General features: G+C 44.0%; 1 protein-coding gene across 2 annotated transcripts in view; it reads left to right on the top strand.

Moving 5' to 3' along the window:
• Positions 1–18,975, top strand: part of epsti1 (epithelial stromal interaction 1) — a 101,126-nt gene that overhangs the window by 64,405 nt on the left and 17,746 nt on the right. For both annotated transcript variants that reach the window (XM_043694425.2, XM_043694422.2), the window contains exons 4-6: positions 3,020–3,093; positions 7,050–7,207; positions 16,048–16,141. In XM_043694425.2, coding sequence (XP_043550360.2) covers positions 3,020–3,093; positions 7,050–7,207; positions 16,048–16,141 — 326 coding nt within the window. The remainder of the gene's footprint in view (positions 1–3,019; positions 3,094–7,049; positions 7,208–16,047; positions 16,142–18,975) is intronic.

Below are 18,975 nucleotides of genomic sequence, written 5' to 3'. Positions count from 1 at the left end.
CTCATGATTTTATAACCTTCTAAGATCATGCCTCAGCCTCTGACACTCCAGGGAAAACAGTCTCTCCCTTTAGCTCAAACTCCCCAACTCTGGCAACATCAAGTGTGTGAAATGAACTTCCAGAGAAAGTGGTGAATGCAGGTACAGTGACAACATTTAGAAGATATTTAGATAAGTGAATAGGAAAAATTTGGAAAGATATGGGGCAAGTGGGACTCGTATAGTTTTACAAGCGGTCAGTGTCATAGAGTCAGAGACATACAGCATGGAAACAGACCCTTCAATCTAACTCGTCCATGCCGACCAGATGTCCAAAATAAATCTAGTACCATTTGCCAGCATTTGGCCTATGTCCCTCTATGGTTGTCATGGACTAACTTGACCAAATGGTCTGTTTCTATGCTGTATTACTCTGACTAGGTTGGGCCTGTTTGTTTCCATGCTGTATTATTCTATCTAGGTTGGAACTGTTTTCCTTGGAGGTGAAGGCTGAGAAGAGATCTAATTTAAAGTATTTATGACCATGAGTGATCTGGAAGGAGAATGTCTTTGTTGATAAGAGGTCTACATGAGATTGTCCTGATCTCAAGTAAAGTAAATCTACAGATTTACAGATCTACAGAAGTACAGATCCTAAAGTAAAGTAAAAGAAGCAAAGGTGATAACAGGAAACTGATTTTCACATTGAATGGTTAAGGTCTGTGGTGGAGGCAGGTTCAATTGAAGCATTCAGTAGGAGATTAAATGGAAAAATTTGCAGGGTTACAGGGTGAATGTTTCTGCAGAAGTTATATTGGACATGCAATGTTAAGGTGGCTTCTGTAAATGGATGCTCCCAGACCAGAGTTTCTCCAACCTTTTGTTTTTTTTTATTTTCGAGAGAATTGGAGTAGGAGAGATACTCATTTTAAGAGCTAGTCTTGACACAATGGGCTGAATTACTTCCTTCTGCACAGTAGCAATTCTTATATAGAGGTTTGAGACCAAGGAAGGTAATTAAACATTTCATAGGTTCCATTCAGTCGACCCAGTTATTGTGATGGAGTATTTAGAATCACATATTTGTAAGGTTCAAGTAAACTAGTTGCTTGATTTATGAACTGTCATATTTCCTTGTTGTGACTCAGCTGATTTTGTTCCATTTGATCTTTGATCTGACCCATGTGGAATTTTGTTTACCACCAGCTTGTGGTGCCCCTCACCCCGAGTCCCCAGAATTCCCTGTGGTGCTGCTAAGGATTTAGAGCTGACCAGTCCTCTGATTGGGAGTCAACTAGGAGTCTGCCTAGTAGAATTGATTATATCTGGACTTGCTACTAGTGACAGCAGATTCAGGAGCTGCTTTCATACCCACTAGTGTTCAGAAGTAAATTTTAGAATGCAGACTCTGGGATGAGCCCAGCTCACACTGGTGTTGAAGTGGCTGTGATGGTGCACTCACTGTTGGCACAAGCAGTATAAAAGCATGTGTATTTATGCTTTCACTCGTCTGAATGAGGAGGTCAGTTTTTCCAGCTTGTCTCTTGGAAATGTAACCTTTGCCCCAGGAGGAGCTCTCACCCTGTTGGATAAAGCACAGTGAGGGTAGAGTCAGGGTCATATGGCTCCATGTATTTTCATTATTTACCCAGCACTGTAGTAGCTTGCGCTGTAGTGCTGAGGATCCACATTGAGACCCAGCACAGTCTTTTCTGAACTTTCTCTTACTCAGATCATCTTCAATAAAATACTGCAAGCACTAAGGAAACTCAGCAGGTCTGGTAGCATCTTTGGAGAGAGAAACAGTGAATGTTTACAGTTCCTTACAGATGCTAGATGTAATTATTTTCTTTTTGTTTCACTGTTAGACCTGCATCAAAACAAGTTCTAATTGAAATCTTCAGTCCATAAGAATTAAGAGTAGAAAAAGACTCAAAGGGCTGAATGGCCTATTTCACCATTCAAGAGTAGAGAATTGATCTGTTTATGTTCTGAACTCCACAGTCTTATATATTTCCACTAATTCCCTGCCCAACAGAATCTACTACCACCTTAAAACAATTCCAATGGCCCTGTTTCCATTGCCTTCTGAAACGTAGAGTTCCAAGTCTGTCAATCTTAAAAAAACTGCCCCCATTTACATTTTGAAAGGAAGATCCCCAATTTTAAAACAATATCCTCTACTTCTGATTCTACCCAACAACACCCTCCTTCTCCCCCCACAAAAAAAAGGAAACTTCCTTTCCATGTCGACATTGAACTTTGAGATCCTGAATGGTCTTGCTCGTCAAGTCACTCACTATTCTGAACTCTGGTGGAAACAAGACCTGCCTGACCTCAGCGAACCTGCTCCAGGAATTCATTTTTCAATTCAGTCCAAGAATCAACCTAGTAAACCTCCTGTGAGCCACCTTCAGATGATTATTGACCTATAGCCATAAAATATCCTGACTGACAAACGCCATCTGAATTACTATGCAAATACTTTGCAGTATGGTGGGATGGTGACTCTGTAAGATCAATAGAGCATTGATCTGAATTGAATACTCTGAGTTCAAATTACACCATGACGGCTAGTATAATTTCAAATTCAATTAAGTAATAATTGGGAATTGTCAATTTTGTCACAAATGTTGCTGCTGTCAACAATGGTTGCTTTAAAAAAAACCCATGTGGGTTCATCAATCTCATTTTGGGGAGGAAGTCTGCTGTCCTTACTTGGTCTGATCTGCATGTGACTCCAGATTGTGAATGGGCTGACTCAACCACCCTGAAATGGCCCAGCAAGCCAATCAACGAAAGAAAATGGCTCTGTACCAGTGTTGATGGCAATTAGGATGAACCATAAACAAGTCTTGCCAATGATGCTCCCATCCCAAGTTAAAAAAGTGAAGAGCCTTTTGGATTTTAATCTGAAGGATGCCAGTATTATAAATTTGATTGAATTTCATTTCCCACCCATTTGATGGGCATCTGATGGACAATTCCCAGCTCCTGAATTCTATGCCTGGATCTTTACTGAATCTTTTCTTTCTCTTAGGTGGAAGCACTTCTGAAGCTGAGGCACGTCAACGACAGCAGTTACATCTCCGAGAGTCCAGGTTCCAAAAAAGAGTTAGTATGTTCAGATACAGAGAAAGAGGCTGTTCAGTCTATCATACCAGCACCACATTTCCAAGGGATTATCCCCTTATACACCCATGCTTTTTTGCCAGAGCTCTCCAAAATTTTTACCTTCAAGTATTTGTCGGATTCTCTCTGCAAGGATATCATTTTGTCTACTTCCACCACCCTTATCAATCAATGGTTTCTAGATCATAATGATGCACTTTGTATTATTTTTAAATTCTCCTCATTTCTCTCTAGTTCCTTTGCCAATCTTTTGAATTTGATGTAAATCCTGTAAGACATGGGTCTGGGTGGGTTGCTCTTCGCAGGATCGGTGTGGGGCTGAAGGGCCTGTTTCCATATTGTAGGGTATCTAATCTAATCTAAAATCCCTCCTATACAAACGTTTTGGCTTGAGGTTGTGGCAAGTTTTTGTCTTCAATTCAGGAACTCCATGTCAGGCAATTTCCTAATGTTATATTCCTGACGACTTAAGGCATCCCCTTTGCCCAGTTTCTTGGCCCTTTGGATGTTTAATGCAGGCTGCAGTGGATATCCAAACCTCCCCAAGAAGGAACAAAGGCAAACAGGTGGTGAAGTCGCTAGGTTCGAAGACCCACACTCATTTCATAGAACATAGAACAGTACAGCACAGAACAGGCCCTTCAGCCCACGATGTTGTGCTGACCATTGATCCTCATGTAAGGTAAACCTAATGTACGAACCCTCAAATGTCTGTGACCATATGCATGTCCAGCAGTCTCTTAAATATCCCCAATGACCTTGCTTCCACAACTGCTACTGGCAATGCAATCTATGCTCTCACAACTCTCTGCATAAAGAATCCACCTCTGACATCCCCTCTATACTTTTGCCAAACAGCTTAAAACTATGACCCCTCGTGTTAACAATTTCTGCCCTGGGAAAAAGTCACTGGCTATCAATTCTATCTATGCCTCTCATTATCTTGTACACCTCAATTAGGTCCCCTCTCTTCCTTATTTTTTCCAATGAAAAAAGTCCGAGCTTGGTCAACCTCTCTTCATAAGATAAGCCCTCCAGTCCAGACAGCATCCTGGTAAACCTCCTCTGAACCCTCTCCAAAGCATCCACATCTTTCCTATAATAGGGCGACCAGAACTGGACGCAGTATTCCAAGTGTGGTCTAACCAAAGTTTTATACAGCTGCAACAAGATCTCACGATTCTTAAACTCAATCCCCCTGTTAATGAAAGCCAAAACACCATATGCTTTCTTAACAACCCTGTCCACTTGGGTGGCAATTTTAAGGGATCTATGTACTTGCACACCAAGATCCCTCTGTTCCTCCACACTGCCAAGATTCCTATCCTTAATCCTGTACTCAACTTTCAGGTTCGACCTTCCAAAATGCATCACTTCGCATTTATCCAGGTTGAACTTCATCTGCCACCTCTTAGCCCATCTCTGCATCCTGTCAATGTCACGCTGCAGCCTACAACAGCCCTCTATACTGTCAACGGCACCTCCAACCTTTGTGTCGTCTGCAAACTTGCTGACCCATCCTTCAATCCCCTCATCCAAGTCATTAATAAAAATTACAAAGAGCAGAGGCCCAAGAACAGAGCCCTGTGGAACACCACTCACCACTGACTTCCAGGCAGAATACTTTCCTTCCACTACCACTCGCTATCTTCTGTCAATTCTGTATTCAGACAGCTAAATTTCCCTGTATCCCATTCCTCCTGACCTTCTGAATGAGCCTACCATGGGGAACGTTTCCTAGAACATTGACTTGTTAGATCCTTTAGTCCTTCCATTTCCTCCTTCGTCCTCACCTACCTATATCCCCCTTCTATGCCTACCCATATCTCCATTCCACCTCAACCCACCAGTTTCTGGATCAATGGTGCTGGAAGAGCACAGCAGTTCAGGCAGCATCCGAGGAGCTTCAGCAAAACCCACCAGTACCTGCCCACTCGCTCAATGTTTACTAGGTACAGAAAAATGTTCTAGGAAATGAGTGTGGGTCTTCTAACTTAGCGGCTTCACCACCTACTTGCCTTTGTTCCTTCCTGGGGAGATTTGGATATCCCAACATCCAAAGGCCAAGAAAACTGGATCTCAAAATTCAATGTCAACATGGAAAGGAAGTTTCCTTTTTGGTTTCGGGGTGTGGGGAGGGGGTTTGTACTGGCAAGTCTTTGAAATGCACGAGGAAGACAATTAGACATTTGAGAATCCTGATCTCTAATGCTTCCTTTTCAGTATCTCTCTCGAACGCTTCAATTGAAACTGCTTCCACTGCACTGACAGGCAGCACATTGCAGATCCTAACCACTTGATAACAGAAAGGGTTTCTCCTCATGTCACCAGGGCTGCTTTTGTCAATTACCTCCTATCGCCCCTCTTCAAGATCTGTTTGTAATCTTAGATAACGTTCACTGTCCGCTATACCACCAATCTTGGTGTCATCTGCAAAGCTATTAACCATTTTCCATATTCTCATCTAAATCATTATATAAATGATAAAAGTGGCCCAGTATCAATCCCTGTGGAACACTGGTGATTCAGTGCTTGGTAAAGACTAATACAAAGTCCTGATTTAATATTGATTTAATGCCTCAACTATCGACCCTGAGAAGTATAATTCATATTTTTAATTCTTAATCACTTCAGTCACCCTTTTTGCTTGTAATGGTTTGGCGATTTATATTCCAAAAGGTCCCCATGCAAACACTTTTAAACCTCCTAATTATTAATTCATGGAATGTGAGTGTCAAGGCGACGCCAGCATTTTGTTGCCCATTGCTTCTGATACTTCTGTTTCTCAAATCGCAAAAAGCTCTTCAGGGACAGGGATTTCAAACTGTTAGGAAACCATTTTCCCGACGTGTACTGAGGCAGTAGGAGAGGTTACTGTTAAACTGAAGTCAGCTGTATATCCAACCTGACTGCACTGACTCGGACCACAGGCAGGAAATTTAAAGTTAAATTTGTGAAGCTTGTACCTGTATTTCCAATAATCAGCCTGCACCCAGCACCCCGTGACAAAATCGTGTCACTATATCCTGTATCTGTTTCAGTCCCATAGCTGTTACCGATCCTACATTCCATTCCCAGCTTGTACCTCTGTACCACATCTCCAACCTTCACCGCAATATCTCATTCAGCTTTCATCCTTGAATCTCACACCCAGCTTGAACTCAATCTCTTGCCAACCACTTTCTGAAGTATCCCACATCCAGGGGAAGCATGGTGGCTCAGAGGTTAGCATTGCTACCTCACAGTGCCATGGACCCAGGTTCGATTCGAGCCTTGGGTGATTGCCTGTGTGGAGTTTGCACATTCTCCCCTTATTTCCTCCGGGTGCGGCAGTTTCCTCCCACAATCCAAAGATGTGTAGGTTAGGTGAATTGATAATGGTAAATTGCCTATAGTGTTCAGGGGATGTGTAGGTTAGGTGCATTAACTAGAGGTAAATGTGGAGTAATGGAGTAGGGGAATGGGTCTGGGTGGGTTACTCTTCAGAGGGTTGGTGTGACCTTGTTGGGCCGAAGGGCCTGTTTCCATGCTGCTAGGGATTCTATGATCTAACCAGTGTCCCACATCTAACCAGACCCAGAAATCCCACAGTCAACATATCACCAGTATCCACACTCCGACAAAACCCCAATATCTAATATCTGGCCAGTGTCCTGTACTTCACACTTGCCTTGTCCCCAGTATCTCATACCTCAGCTGTACTCTGCTTTTTTTCACAATCAGCCAGTCCCTCAATTCTACACAGCCTGTGCCCCTCATCCTTTCTGTGTGTCTATATATTTAAGACTATATACCCCAATACCCAGCATGCACCTCAATGCTCATACACTCCCACAGCCACTTAACGCTCCTGTATCACGAATGTAGCCTGTACCCTTTTCACCTAATTCTTACCCAGACTGGAGTGTTTCACGTTAAACTACTACTTTCTTCTTCAGTCTCAGAAAGAAGACTATAATAGGAAACGGAAAGAAGCCGAAGAGCTCGAATATCGGAAGAAGAAGGAGATTCAGCGAGAAAAAGCCAATAAACTCTTGGAAAAGCAGAGGCAACAGGAGGCCCAGAGAAAAGCACAGCTCCAAGCAGAACACCGGCAGTGAGTTGCAGATTAAACAACCAGCAAAACAGACACTGTTACTTTAGAAACATCAAACAAAACTCACAGGGAACCTGCAGGAACCTAATATGGGTCCCATCCTCAGACAGAGGTCGCAGTGTGTGCTCTGGGTTTAGCTGATGGTCACTCTCAGCTTGAGAGGCCCATTCACACTTAAGCATCAGTCAAGTGGTGAGGGCCAGTGGCTACCACCTTCCTCCTAAGGCATTCTGCTTGACTACATAGTCATTACCTCCCATTTATCTCCACTATGTGTTCAGGCAATTGTGGAAAAGGTAGGTGAGGAGGAGACAATTCAGTCTGTCATATCTCTGGCTATGCTTAGAACTTCGAGAGAGCCAAGGGGCAGAGATGAGTGCAGTGGCCATCACTAAGGAGAAGGTGCTGGAGAAACTAAAATGTTGGATAGATCACTGAGGCCAGATGGACTACACTGCAGAGTTCTGAAGGAGATTGTGGAGGCATTGATAGTGTTCTTTGAGGAATCATTGGTGTCAGGGAGGGTCATAGAGGATTAGAAAATGGCTAACGTAACAGCCTTGTTTAAAAAAGGAGGGATGCAGAAGACAAGAAGCTTTATGCAGATTAGCCCGATTTAAGACATCGGTCAGATTTTCAAGTCCGTTATTAAGCTTGAGTTGGTGGAGTACGAAGTGCCTGGTAAAATGTGGCTGAATCAGCATGGCTTCATTAAGGAGAGCTCATGCTTGACAGACCTATCTTTTAAGTAGTAACGAGCAATGGACAGCCATTGGATGAGATCTGTTTGGATTTCCAGAAGGCTGTACAGGAGGCTGCGAATTAAAAGTCCGTGGTAAGGTACTGGCATAGATAGAGGTTTGGCTGGCTGGCTGGCAGAAGGCGGAGACTGGGGATAAAGTGTTCTTTGCCAGGGTGGCAGCCAGTGACGAGTGGAGTTCAGCAGGGGCCTGTGCTGGGACTACAACTGTGTACATTAATGATCTGGACTAAGGAACTGAGGGCACTCTAAGTTTGCCGATGACAGAGATAAGTGGAACGACAGGTAGTGTTGAGAAAGTGGGGAGACTGCAGAAGGACTAGGAGAATGGGCAGAGAAGTGGTAGATAGAATACAATGTGGGAAAGTGTGAGGTTGTGCACTTTGGTAGGAAGAATAGAGGCTTAGATTAATTTCCAAATGGGAAAAAGCTTCAGAACTTTGAAGCATGAAGAATCTGGAACTCTGACTCCTTAAGGTTAACGTACAGGTTCAGTTTGCAGTTTAGGAAGGCAAATTCAATGTTCGTATTCATTTCAAGAGGGCTAGGATACAAGACCAGGGATGCACTGCTGAGGCTGTGTAAGGCTGTGGTCAGATTGCATTTTGAATACTGATCAGTATTGGGCCCCATATCTAAGAATGTTCTGGCCTTGGTGGGGGTCTAGCAAAGGTTTGTGAAAATGTTCCTGGGATGATGAGCTTGTCATATGAGGAGCAATGAGGGCCCTGGATCTGTACTCAGTCAAGTTCAGAAAGATGAGGAGGCTAAGTTTTTGAAACTTGGAATATTGAGAGCCCTGAATCAAGTTGACGTGGAGAAATTGCTTCCACTAGGAGACACTAGGACCCAAGGTCACTGGCTCGGAGTGAAGGGTCAACTCACTAGAACTAAAGTGAAAAGGATTTTCTTCAAGGAGAAAGTGGTGAATCAATGGATCTCATTGTCAGCGAAGACAGACTGGTTCTTGATTAATAAGGAGATCAAGGGTGACAGGGAGAAGGCAGGAGGATGGGGTTGAGAAATATCAGCCATAATTGAATGGTGACGTAGACTTGATCGACTGAATGGCCTAATTCTCCATCTGTATTTTATGATCTAATAGTGCTATCAATTCAAATCCCATTCTTCACTCTGTATAACCCTCTGCACTACCCTGAGTCCAGACTGCTGACTGAATTCCAAAACATTCAGCAGTGACTGCGTTGATTTCTCTCGTAATTTTATCTCGCCCTCACAGGGGATCATTTTGAATTTTCAACCCCAGTGTAAAGTGACAGTGCAAATTACAATGCAAAATGCCTACACAATCCATTGCATCCCCAGTTCTGATAATAACAATGAGTGAGATTGCAGTAGCTCAAACCTCTGAATTTAAAAAGAATTCATTCACGTGGGCATCTCTGGTCGGGCCAGTATTTGTTGTTCGTCCCTAACTGCCCCTGAGAAAGTGGTAGTGAGTAGCCTTTTGGAACCACTGCACTCCATTTTATGTAGGTACACCCACATATGTTCAGGAAGGAGCTTGAGTTTGACCCAGTGACTCTGAAGAAACACGTCAGGATAGTGAGGAGCTTGTAGGGAATATTGTAGGTGGTAGTGTTCCCTTGTCCTTCTTGATGGTAGAAGTCATGGGGTTTGAAAGGGGCTGTCTAAGGACAAAGTTAAAAATCACACAACACCAGGTTATAGTCCAGCAGGTTTATTTGGAACCACTAGCTTTGGTTGACAACCTGATTGAAGGAGCAGCGCTCCAAAAGCTAGTGCTTCCAAACAAACCTGTTGGACTATAAGCTGGTGGTTGTGTGATTTGTAAACTTTGTCCATCCCAGTCCAACACCAACTCCTCCACATTCTGTCGAAAGAGGCCTGAGAGAATTTCAGCAGTACATCTTGTAGATGGTACTGAGCTACTGAGCATTGGTGATGATAAGAGTGGATGTTTGTGGATGCAGTGCCATTCAGTGAGCTGTTTTGTAGATTAGATTAGATTAGATTACTTACAGTGTGGAAACAGGCCCTTCGGCCCAACAAGTCCACACCGACCCGCCGAAGCGCAACCCACCCATACCCCTACCTTTACCCCTTTAACCTAACACTACGGGCAATTTACCATGGCCAATTCACCTGACCCGCACATCTTTTGGACTGTGGGAGGAAACCGGAGCACCCGGAGGAAACCCACGCAGACACGGGGAGAATGTGCAAACTCCACACAGTCAGTCGCCTGAGGCGGGAATTGAACCCAGGTCTACAGGCGCTGTGAGGCAGCAGTGCTAACCACTGGGCCACCGTGCCCCCCACAAGTGTGTTCAGCTGCTTGCTAATGAAGAGGCAATTGTTGATAATACCCTTGAGTGTCAAGGGGAAATGGTTAGTTTCCCTTGTTCAAGATGGTCATTGTCTGATACTTATAGCACAAATATAACTTTTCGCTTATCAGCCCAAATCTGGATATTTTGTTAGATTCTGCTGCATTTGAACATGCACTGCTTCAGTATCTGAGGCAGGCAAGCAGGAGGCTGGAAGAACACAGCAAACCAGGCAGTATCAAAAGGTAGACCTTTCGGGTATAACCCTTGAGTTATCAATGGTGTTTAACGTTGCACTGTGAACATCCATGAATTAACTCAACGAAAGCCAATATGCTGTCACCTCATCTCTGTTTACACGTGCGTAGTATACGACACTGACTCAGCTAGCTCTGTGCCAGCTCAAAGTGTGTACAGAATCTGAACACTGTCAGCCAGGACTCCGATTGGACCAGATTAACACCCCAATCAGGGACATCACTCTATGAAATCCACCTGGTTGACCTCATTCCAATCACTACAGCCCTCTGAGTGCACACAGTTACAAGTTGGGGATACACTGAGTCCGGGGACACAGACCCATTTTCCCTGTAGCTTCTCCTGGGGTTCCTCTGAACCTGGTCCAGTTTGTCTGACTGTGCCTCAGGTGATGGTAGCATGTACAGACAGTAGACCACCTCTTGTGCCTGGAGCATCTCAGCCATTATTCTTCTGGTGGTAACAGCGTTGAGGTTGCGACGTCTGCCATGTCTGTCTCATCCCCTGGCTTCTTTGCTAGGAGGAGGAGAGAGCCCAGGGGTGATGACAGCCTTTCTGGTTGTTCTGAGGGGCTGGTTATGTTTTGCTCCTTCCCCATGTGGTCCATGTGCTTGTTTAAGACAGATAATCTCTCCTACATGAAGTTTGTAAGTCATGGCATTCCTGGTATTGTTTCACTGCCACCACCACCACCAGCCCCCCCATTCAGGAAAAAAAATCGGGTTTAACCCAACATGGAGTCTTCTCCCCATTAGCAACTCCACTGGAGCTGTCCCTGTAATTATGTGAGGGGTGGTCCTATATGCAAACAGGAACCAGGACAGTATGGTATTAATGAGACTGTAGCCTATTACTTTAAGCCTGACTTCAAAGTTTGGACTGCTCTTGCTGCCAGATCATTGGACAATGGATGGTAATGGAGCCGGCCTTACATGCTGAATACCATTCAACTTTAGGAAACACTCAAATTCCCTGCTGGTAAATGATGGCCCATCATCTGGACCAACACTTCCAGGAGTCCGTATTGCAAAAGATACTTTTCAACTGGTGTCCCTGTTTGACGAATGACCTCTCTGCATGTCCAAGCACTTTGAATGGGCTACCACAATGACTAAAAACAGAGCCCAAGAAAGGACTGAGTCCAGGGTTCACTTGGCCATTTCCTCTAATGTGGGGACCTACTGATGATATTGGTCCATGTTGGCTCTCCAGGCACTGCCCCAATAACACAGCTATGTCAGCATCTAATCCTGGCCACCAGACAACCCCTTCATTTTCAAAACCCCTGGATGACCCTGGTGGAGTTCAGCCAGTATCTGGCGGTGACCTTTACTCAGGACTATCACGCTTACTCCCCACAGTAAAATGTCCTCTACGGTGATCTGGTCTCTCCGGGTCCAGAAAGATTTCCATTCTGGTTGTGATGGCCCTTTTGGTTTCCCCCATCACCACTAGCTGTTTTAGTTTTGCCAGGACAGGATCTTTATTCCCACATAGTCTGATATTGTCAGTGGTGACTAGAAGGGTGTCCAGTAAAGTTTAAAACCAGAATGGACTCTAGGGGCAGAACGACCAGTGGTGTGTCTGCAGTGAGAAATGGCTCAAAGCATCTACATTTACCACTTGGCCTCACTGATGGTGTTCCAACTTGTAATGGTGTGCACTCAGAATAAGAGCCCACTGCTGACTTTGACCTGAAGCTATGGGCCACTATCAAAAAGTTTGTGTTCCATTACCATTACAATGGTACATCAGTAAAGAGATTGATGGAGCTTTGTCACACCAAAGATGACCGCTAAACCTTCCTTCTCTATTTGGGAAGAATCTTTGTTCGGCATCATCCAAAGTCAAGGAAGCATATATCATCAGACGTTCCTCTCTGTTGGGTCATAGGGGGACCAACACGGCCTCAATACTGTATGGGGAGGCATTGCATATCAGCACCACCTCTCGCCCGGGATTGTAGTGTGCCAACACCTTAGACAATGATAGCTGCTGCTTCTTCCCTTCCCGAAAAGCTACGTCTTCGCTATGAGACCATTTCCAATGCTGACCCTTTTTCAATAGATGTAAGGGTGCCAGGATGGAGGCCAAGTTACGTATTAACTTTCTGTAATCACTCACCAATCCAAGGAAAGGTCTAAGTTCCGGGGCACCTTCAATCTTCCAACCAGTGTAACCTGGTCTTGTCAACTCTGTAGCCCATGGAAGCCATTTTGGGTACCTGCAACACATTTTTCCCTCTTAAGGTATATACCTGACTTGGAGAAACATTTAAATCCTATGTCCAAGTTCTCTAAATGCTCTTTATTGGTCTTCCTGGTTATTAGCATACCATCCAGCCTCCTGATTTCTGCTTCGACTTTTGTATGTAAGGCAAATGGCACGAGGTGGGTCTTGCAAAATCCTGGAATTGCTTCTTACCCCTCCTACTTTAAACCTATGCCCTCTAGTTTTGGACTCCCCTACCCTGGGTATTCACCCTATCTGTTGCCCTCATGATTTTATAAACCTCTATAAGGTCAGCCCTCAGCCTCTGATGCTCCAGGGAAAATAGTCCCAGCCTAGTCAGCTATTCTCCCTATTGCTCAATCCTGGCAACATGCTTGTAAATTGTTTTTGTGCCCTTTCAAGATTCTTATGGCAGGGAGACTAGAATTGAATATATTATTCTAAAGGTGGCCTCACCAAAGTCCTGTACAGCTGCAACATGGTGTCCCAACTCACATACTCAATGCACTGACCAATGAAGGCAAGCATACCAAACAGATTTGTTTGGCAATTCTCCCCAGGACCCTACCATTAACTGTGTAAGTCCTGCCCTGGTTTGCCTTACCAAAATGCAACGCCTCACATTTATCTAAATTAAACTCCATATGCCACTTCTTGGCCCACCTGATCAAGTCTTGTTGTACTGTGAGATACCCTTCTTCAGTGTCAACTACACTGCCAATTCTGGTGTTACCTGCAGACTTATTAACTATACCTCCTATATTCACATTCAAATCATTTACATAAATGATAAGAAAACGGGGGAACCCATCACTGACCCTTGCGGGCACACTGCTGATCACATGCCTCCAGACTAGAAACAACACTCAATCATCACCCTCTGTCTCCTACATTCAATCCACTTTTGTATCCAATTGGATAGCTCCCCTCGGATTCCATGTGATCTAACCTTACTAACTAGCCTACCATGCAGAACCTTGTCAAATGCCTTGCTGAAATCCAGAAAGACAGCGGCTACCACTCTGTCTTCATTAATCTTTTGTCACTTCTTCAAACAACTCTTATCAAGTTAGTGAGATATGATTTCCCATGCACAAAGCCGTGTTGACTACCTCTAATCGGTCCTTGCCTTTCCAAATGCATGTAAATCCTGTCTCTCGGAATCCCTACCGAGTGCCTTTTAAATGTTGCAAATGTCTGCTTCTTCCACCCCCCCACCTCACCTCATCTACAACCCTCTATGTTTTAAAAACAAACTTGCCTCACACTTTTTCCTTTGAACATTTCTCCTCCCACCTTAAACCTATGCCCCCTAGTCTTTGACATTTCCCTCCACCTATCTCCCCTATCCATGCCTCTCATTTTGTGGAGGTGACAGTATTGGACTGGAGTGGACAAGGTCAGAAGTCACCAGGTTATAGTCCAACAGGTTCATTTGAAATCACAAGCCTGACAAAAGCTTGTGATTGCAAATAAACCGGTTGGACTATAATCTGGTAACTTTTGATCTCATTTTTTTATGTACTTCTGTCAGGTCACCCCTTAGCATCCAACACTCTAGTGAAAACAACTTCTCCTGTACTCAAACCCTCTTGCTATAAAAGGTTAGTGATCCATTATCTTTCCTAATAGCTTGCTGCACCTGTTTGTTAACATTCAGTGACTGATCAATAAGGGCACCTAGGTCACTTTGAACCTGTTAAAGTGAATAACATCACATTTTCCCATATTATATTCTATCTGCATGCTCTTGCCCATTCACTAACTGTCCAAATCCTCCAGAAGGTGCTTTACATCTTAATGTCAACACATTGCCACTGCGTATTTTGTCATCTTCAAATCTGGAAATATTACATTTGGTTCACCGCTCCAAGCCATTGATAACTTATGAATAACTGAGGCCCATGTACTAAAACTTAAAATATCCCGCAAGACACAATAAATGTCAAGGCCTTTCACTCTCACGTCATCCCTGGAACTCTGCTCTTTTGTCCATGTTTAGACCAAGAGTCTAATGAGGTCAGGAACTGAGTGACCCTGTGGACCACAAACTGTGAATCAGTGAGCTGGTTATTACGAGTAGATGCTGTACACTGTCTATCACTTTACTGATGATCGAAAGTAGACTGATAGGAAGCTAACTGGTTGGGTTGGATTTGTTCTGCTTTTTGTGCACATGAAATATGTGTCATGATTTGGAGATGCCGGTGTAGGACTGGGGTGTACAAAGTTAAAAATCACACAACACCAAGTTATAGTCCAACAGGTTTAATTGGAAGCACTAGCTTTAGGAACGTCGCTCCGAAAGCTAGTGTGCTTCCAATTAAACCTGTTGGACTATAACCTGGTGTTGTGTGATTTTTAACAATGAAATATGTGGGCAGTTTTCCACATTGTCATTTGGATGCCAGTGTTGTAGCTATACTGGAAGTGTTTGGCTCAGGGCATGGCTAGTTCTGGAGATCAAATCTTCAGTGCCATTGCCAGAATGTCATCAAGGCGCACCACCTTTGCAGTATCCAGTGTCTCCAACTATGTGGAGTGAATGAGATTGGCTGAAGACTGGTACCTGTGATGCTGGGGACCTCTGGAGGAGGCCAAGATGGATCATCCACTCATCACGTCTGGCTGAACATTAATGTGAATGCATCTTTTGCGCTGATGTGTTGGACACCCCCATTACAGAGCTTGGGGCTCTCCTGAGGAAAGCCTTATTAATACATTTATTCTTTTATGACCAGTCCTAACCTCCTCGGGCAGTTTTGACAGGCAATATGTAATCCCATTACTCTCATGGGAGTTTGAGGATGAGCTGACGAGAGGGTGATGGTGAAGGTCCAGCTAGAAATTGCCGTGATTCCCACTTCACAACAACACCACTTCCTCCCCACAAACTGCCTGGTAAATTTACAGATGAGCAGCAGTGCTGTTAATCTTTCCGTTATTTGCAGCAGTAAATTCTGAATTCAAAAGAGAACTCAAGACCAAAGTGTCAGATTCAGAGATGTTCCAACAACATTGAGAGTGTTTTGTGCCAGAAATCTCTTCACTCTGGCATCCTATGAACTAATGTGTTTCTCTTGGAAGCAAAATTTTCAAGCACTAATCCTGTTCCTAACCCATTGGTGTTCCCCCACCTATGTTTTGATCAGTCTTGTATGTATTGGGAATAATGCAGTTGTGTTGAAAGCAGAAGTCAACTTTTGGTTTTTGGCTGTGTTCTCTTTTAGAATGTCCCAATATTAGCTCAAATGCATAATGACTTTGTGTGTTCCCAGAGCAAACCAGCAGTTCCTTCAGAGGATTGAGGCCAACACATCATACAGACACTCGCCCCTGCCTCCCAACAGCACAGTTCCAACTACAGCTTGGGTAAGCATTTTTCACAATCTGAGATCTCTCTTTCTTTTTCTCTTTCTCTCTCTCTCTCTTTCCTTCTCTTTCTCTATCTGTCTCTCTCTTTCTCTGTCTCTCTGTCTGTCTCTCTTTCTCTGTCTGTCTCTCTCTATCTCTGTCTGTCTCTCTCTATCTCTGTCTGTCTCTCTCTATCTCTGTCTGTCTCTCTGTCTTTCTCTTTCTCTGTCTCTTTCTCTGTCTGTCTCTCTTTCTCTGTCTGTCTCTCTTTCTCTGCCTGTCTCTCTCTTTCTCTCTCTCTCTTTCTCTCTTTCTCTCTCTCTCTTTCTCTCTCTCTCTCTCTCTTTCTCTCTCTCTCTCTTTCTCTCTCTCTCTTTCTCTCTCTCTCTTTCTCTCTCTCTCTTTCTCTCTCTCTCTTTCTCTGTCTGTCTCTCTCTTTCTCTGTCTGTCTGTCTCTCTTTCTCTGTCTGTCTGTCTCTCTTTCTCTGTCTGTCTGTCTCTCTTTCTCTGTCTCTCTTTGTCTGTCTGTCTGTCTCTCTCTTTCTCTGCCTCTCTTTCTCTGTCTCTCTTTCTCTGTCTGTCTGTCTCTCTTTCTCTGTCTCTCTTTCTCTGTCTCTCTTTCTCTGTCTGTCTCTGTCTGTCTGTCTCTGTCTGTCTGTCGCTCTCTTTCTCTGTCTCTCTTTGTCTGTCTGTCTCTCTTTGTCTCTCTTTGTCTGTCTGTCTCTCTTTGTCTGTCTGTCTGTCTCTCTTTGTCTGTCTCTCTTTGTCTGTCTCTCTTTGTCTGTCTCTCTTTGTCTGTCTGTCTCTCTTTGTCTGTCTGTCTGTCTGTCTCTCTTTGTCTGTCTGTCTGTCTCTCTTTGTCTGTCTGTCTCTCTTTCTCTGTGTCTCATTCTCTGTCTCTCATTCTCTGTCTCTCATTCTCTGTCTCTCATTCTCTGTCTCTCATTCTCTGTCTCTCATTCTCTGTCTCTCATTCTCTGTCTCTCTGTCTCTCTGTCTCTCTGTCTCTGTCTGTCCCTCTTTCTCTGTCTGTCTCTTTCTTTTTCTTTTCTTTCTTTTCTTTTTCTTTTCTTTTTCTTTTCTCTCTTTCTTTCTCTCTTTCTCTCTCTCTCAAGAAGGAAGCATATGTCAGATATATGAAGAAGGGCTTATGCCCGAAACGTCGATTCTCTTGTTCCCTGGATGTTGCCTGACCTGCTACGCTTTCCCAGCAACACATTTTCAGCTATGTCAGGTATAGACAGGATAGATCGAGTGAATCCTTAGAAGAGTATAAAGAAAGTAGGAGTATACTTAAGAGGGAAATAAGGAGGGCTAAAAGGGGACATGAGATAGCTTTGGCAAATAGAATTAAGGAGAATCCAAAAGGTTTTTACAAATACATTAAGGACAAAAGGGTAACTAGGGAGAGAATAGGGCCCCTCAGAGATCAGCAAGGCGGCCTTTGTGTGGAGCCACAGAAAATGGGGGAGATACTAAATGAATATTTTGCATCAGTATTTACTGTGGAAAAGGATATGGAAGATATAGACTATATGGAAATAGATGGTGACATCTTGCAAAATGTCCAGATTACAGAGGAGGAAGTGCTGGATGTCTTGAAACGGTTAAAGGTGGAAAATCCCCAGGACCTGATCAGGTATACCCGAGAACTCTTGTGGGCCTCTTGCTGAGATATTTGTATCATCGATCGTCCGGCACCTCACCTGTGAAGACTGGAGGTTGGCAAACGTGGTGCCACTGTTTAAGAAGGGTGGTAAAGATGAGCAAGGGAACTATAGACCGGTGAGCCTGACCTTGGTGGTGGGCAAGTTGTTGGAGGGAATCTTGAGGAACAGGATGTACATGTATTTGAAAAGGCAGGGACTGATTAGGGATGGAGTTTAATTCAGATAAATGCGAGGTGCTGCATTTTGGAAAAGCAAATTTTAGTAGGACTTATATACTTAATGGTAAGGTCCTCGGGAATGTTGCTGAACAAAGAGACCTTGGAGTGCAGGTTCATAGCTCCTTGAAAGTGGAGTCGCAGGTAGATAGGATAGTGAAGAAGGCATTTGGTATGCTTTCCTTTATTGATCAGAGTATTGAGTACAGGAGTTGGGAGGTTATGTTGCGGCTGTACAGGACATTGGTTAGGCCACTGTTGGAATATTGCGTGCAATTCTGGTCTCCTTCCTATCGGAAAGATGTTGTGAAACTTGAAAGGGTTCAGAAAACATTTACAAGGATGTTGCCAGGGTTGGAGGATCTGAGCTATAAGGAGAGGCTGAACAGGCTGGGGCTGTTTTCCCTGGACTGTCAAAGGCTGAGGGGAGACCTTATAGAGCTTTACAAAATTATGAGGGGCATGGATAGGCTAAATAGACAAAGTCTTTTCCCTGGGGTCGTGGAGTCCAGAACTAGAGGGCATAGGTTTAGGGTGAGAGGGGAAAGATATAAAAGAGACCTAAGGGGCAACTTTTTCACGCAGAGGGTGGTACATGTATGGAATGAGCTGCCAGAGGATGTGGTGGAGGCTGGTACAATTGCAACATGTAAGAGGCATTTGGATGAGTATATGAATAGGAAGGGTTTGGAGGGATATGGGCCGGGTGCTGGCAGGTGGGACTAGATTGGGTTGGGATATCTGGTCGGCATGGATGGGTTGGACCAAAGGGTCTGTTTCCGTGCTGTACATCTTTATGACTCTCTCTCTTTCTTTCTTTCATTCTTTCTTTCTTTCTCTCTATCTCTCTCTCTCTCTCTCTCTCTCTCTTCTCTCTGTCTCTGTCTCACCCTCTCTTGTTTGATACTGATATTAGGAGTTGAAGCAAGTAGACAAAGCTAAACGATTCTAAGGATCAAAGGTGCAG

Source organism: Chiloscyllium plagiosum, unplaced genomic scaffold (assembly GCF_037043375.1).
Source record: "Chiloscyllium plagiosum isolate Xiang-an unplaced genomic scaffold, Cpla_swu_hap1 HiC_scaffold_12, whole genome shotgun sequence".
NCBI lineage: Eukaryota > Metazoa > Chordata > Chondrichthyes > Orectolobiformes > Hemiscylliidae > Chiloscyllium > Chiloscyllium plagiosum.
This window is presented reverse-complemented; position numbering and strand designations above follow the sequence as displayed.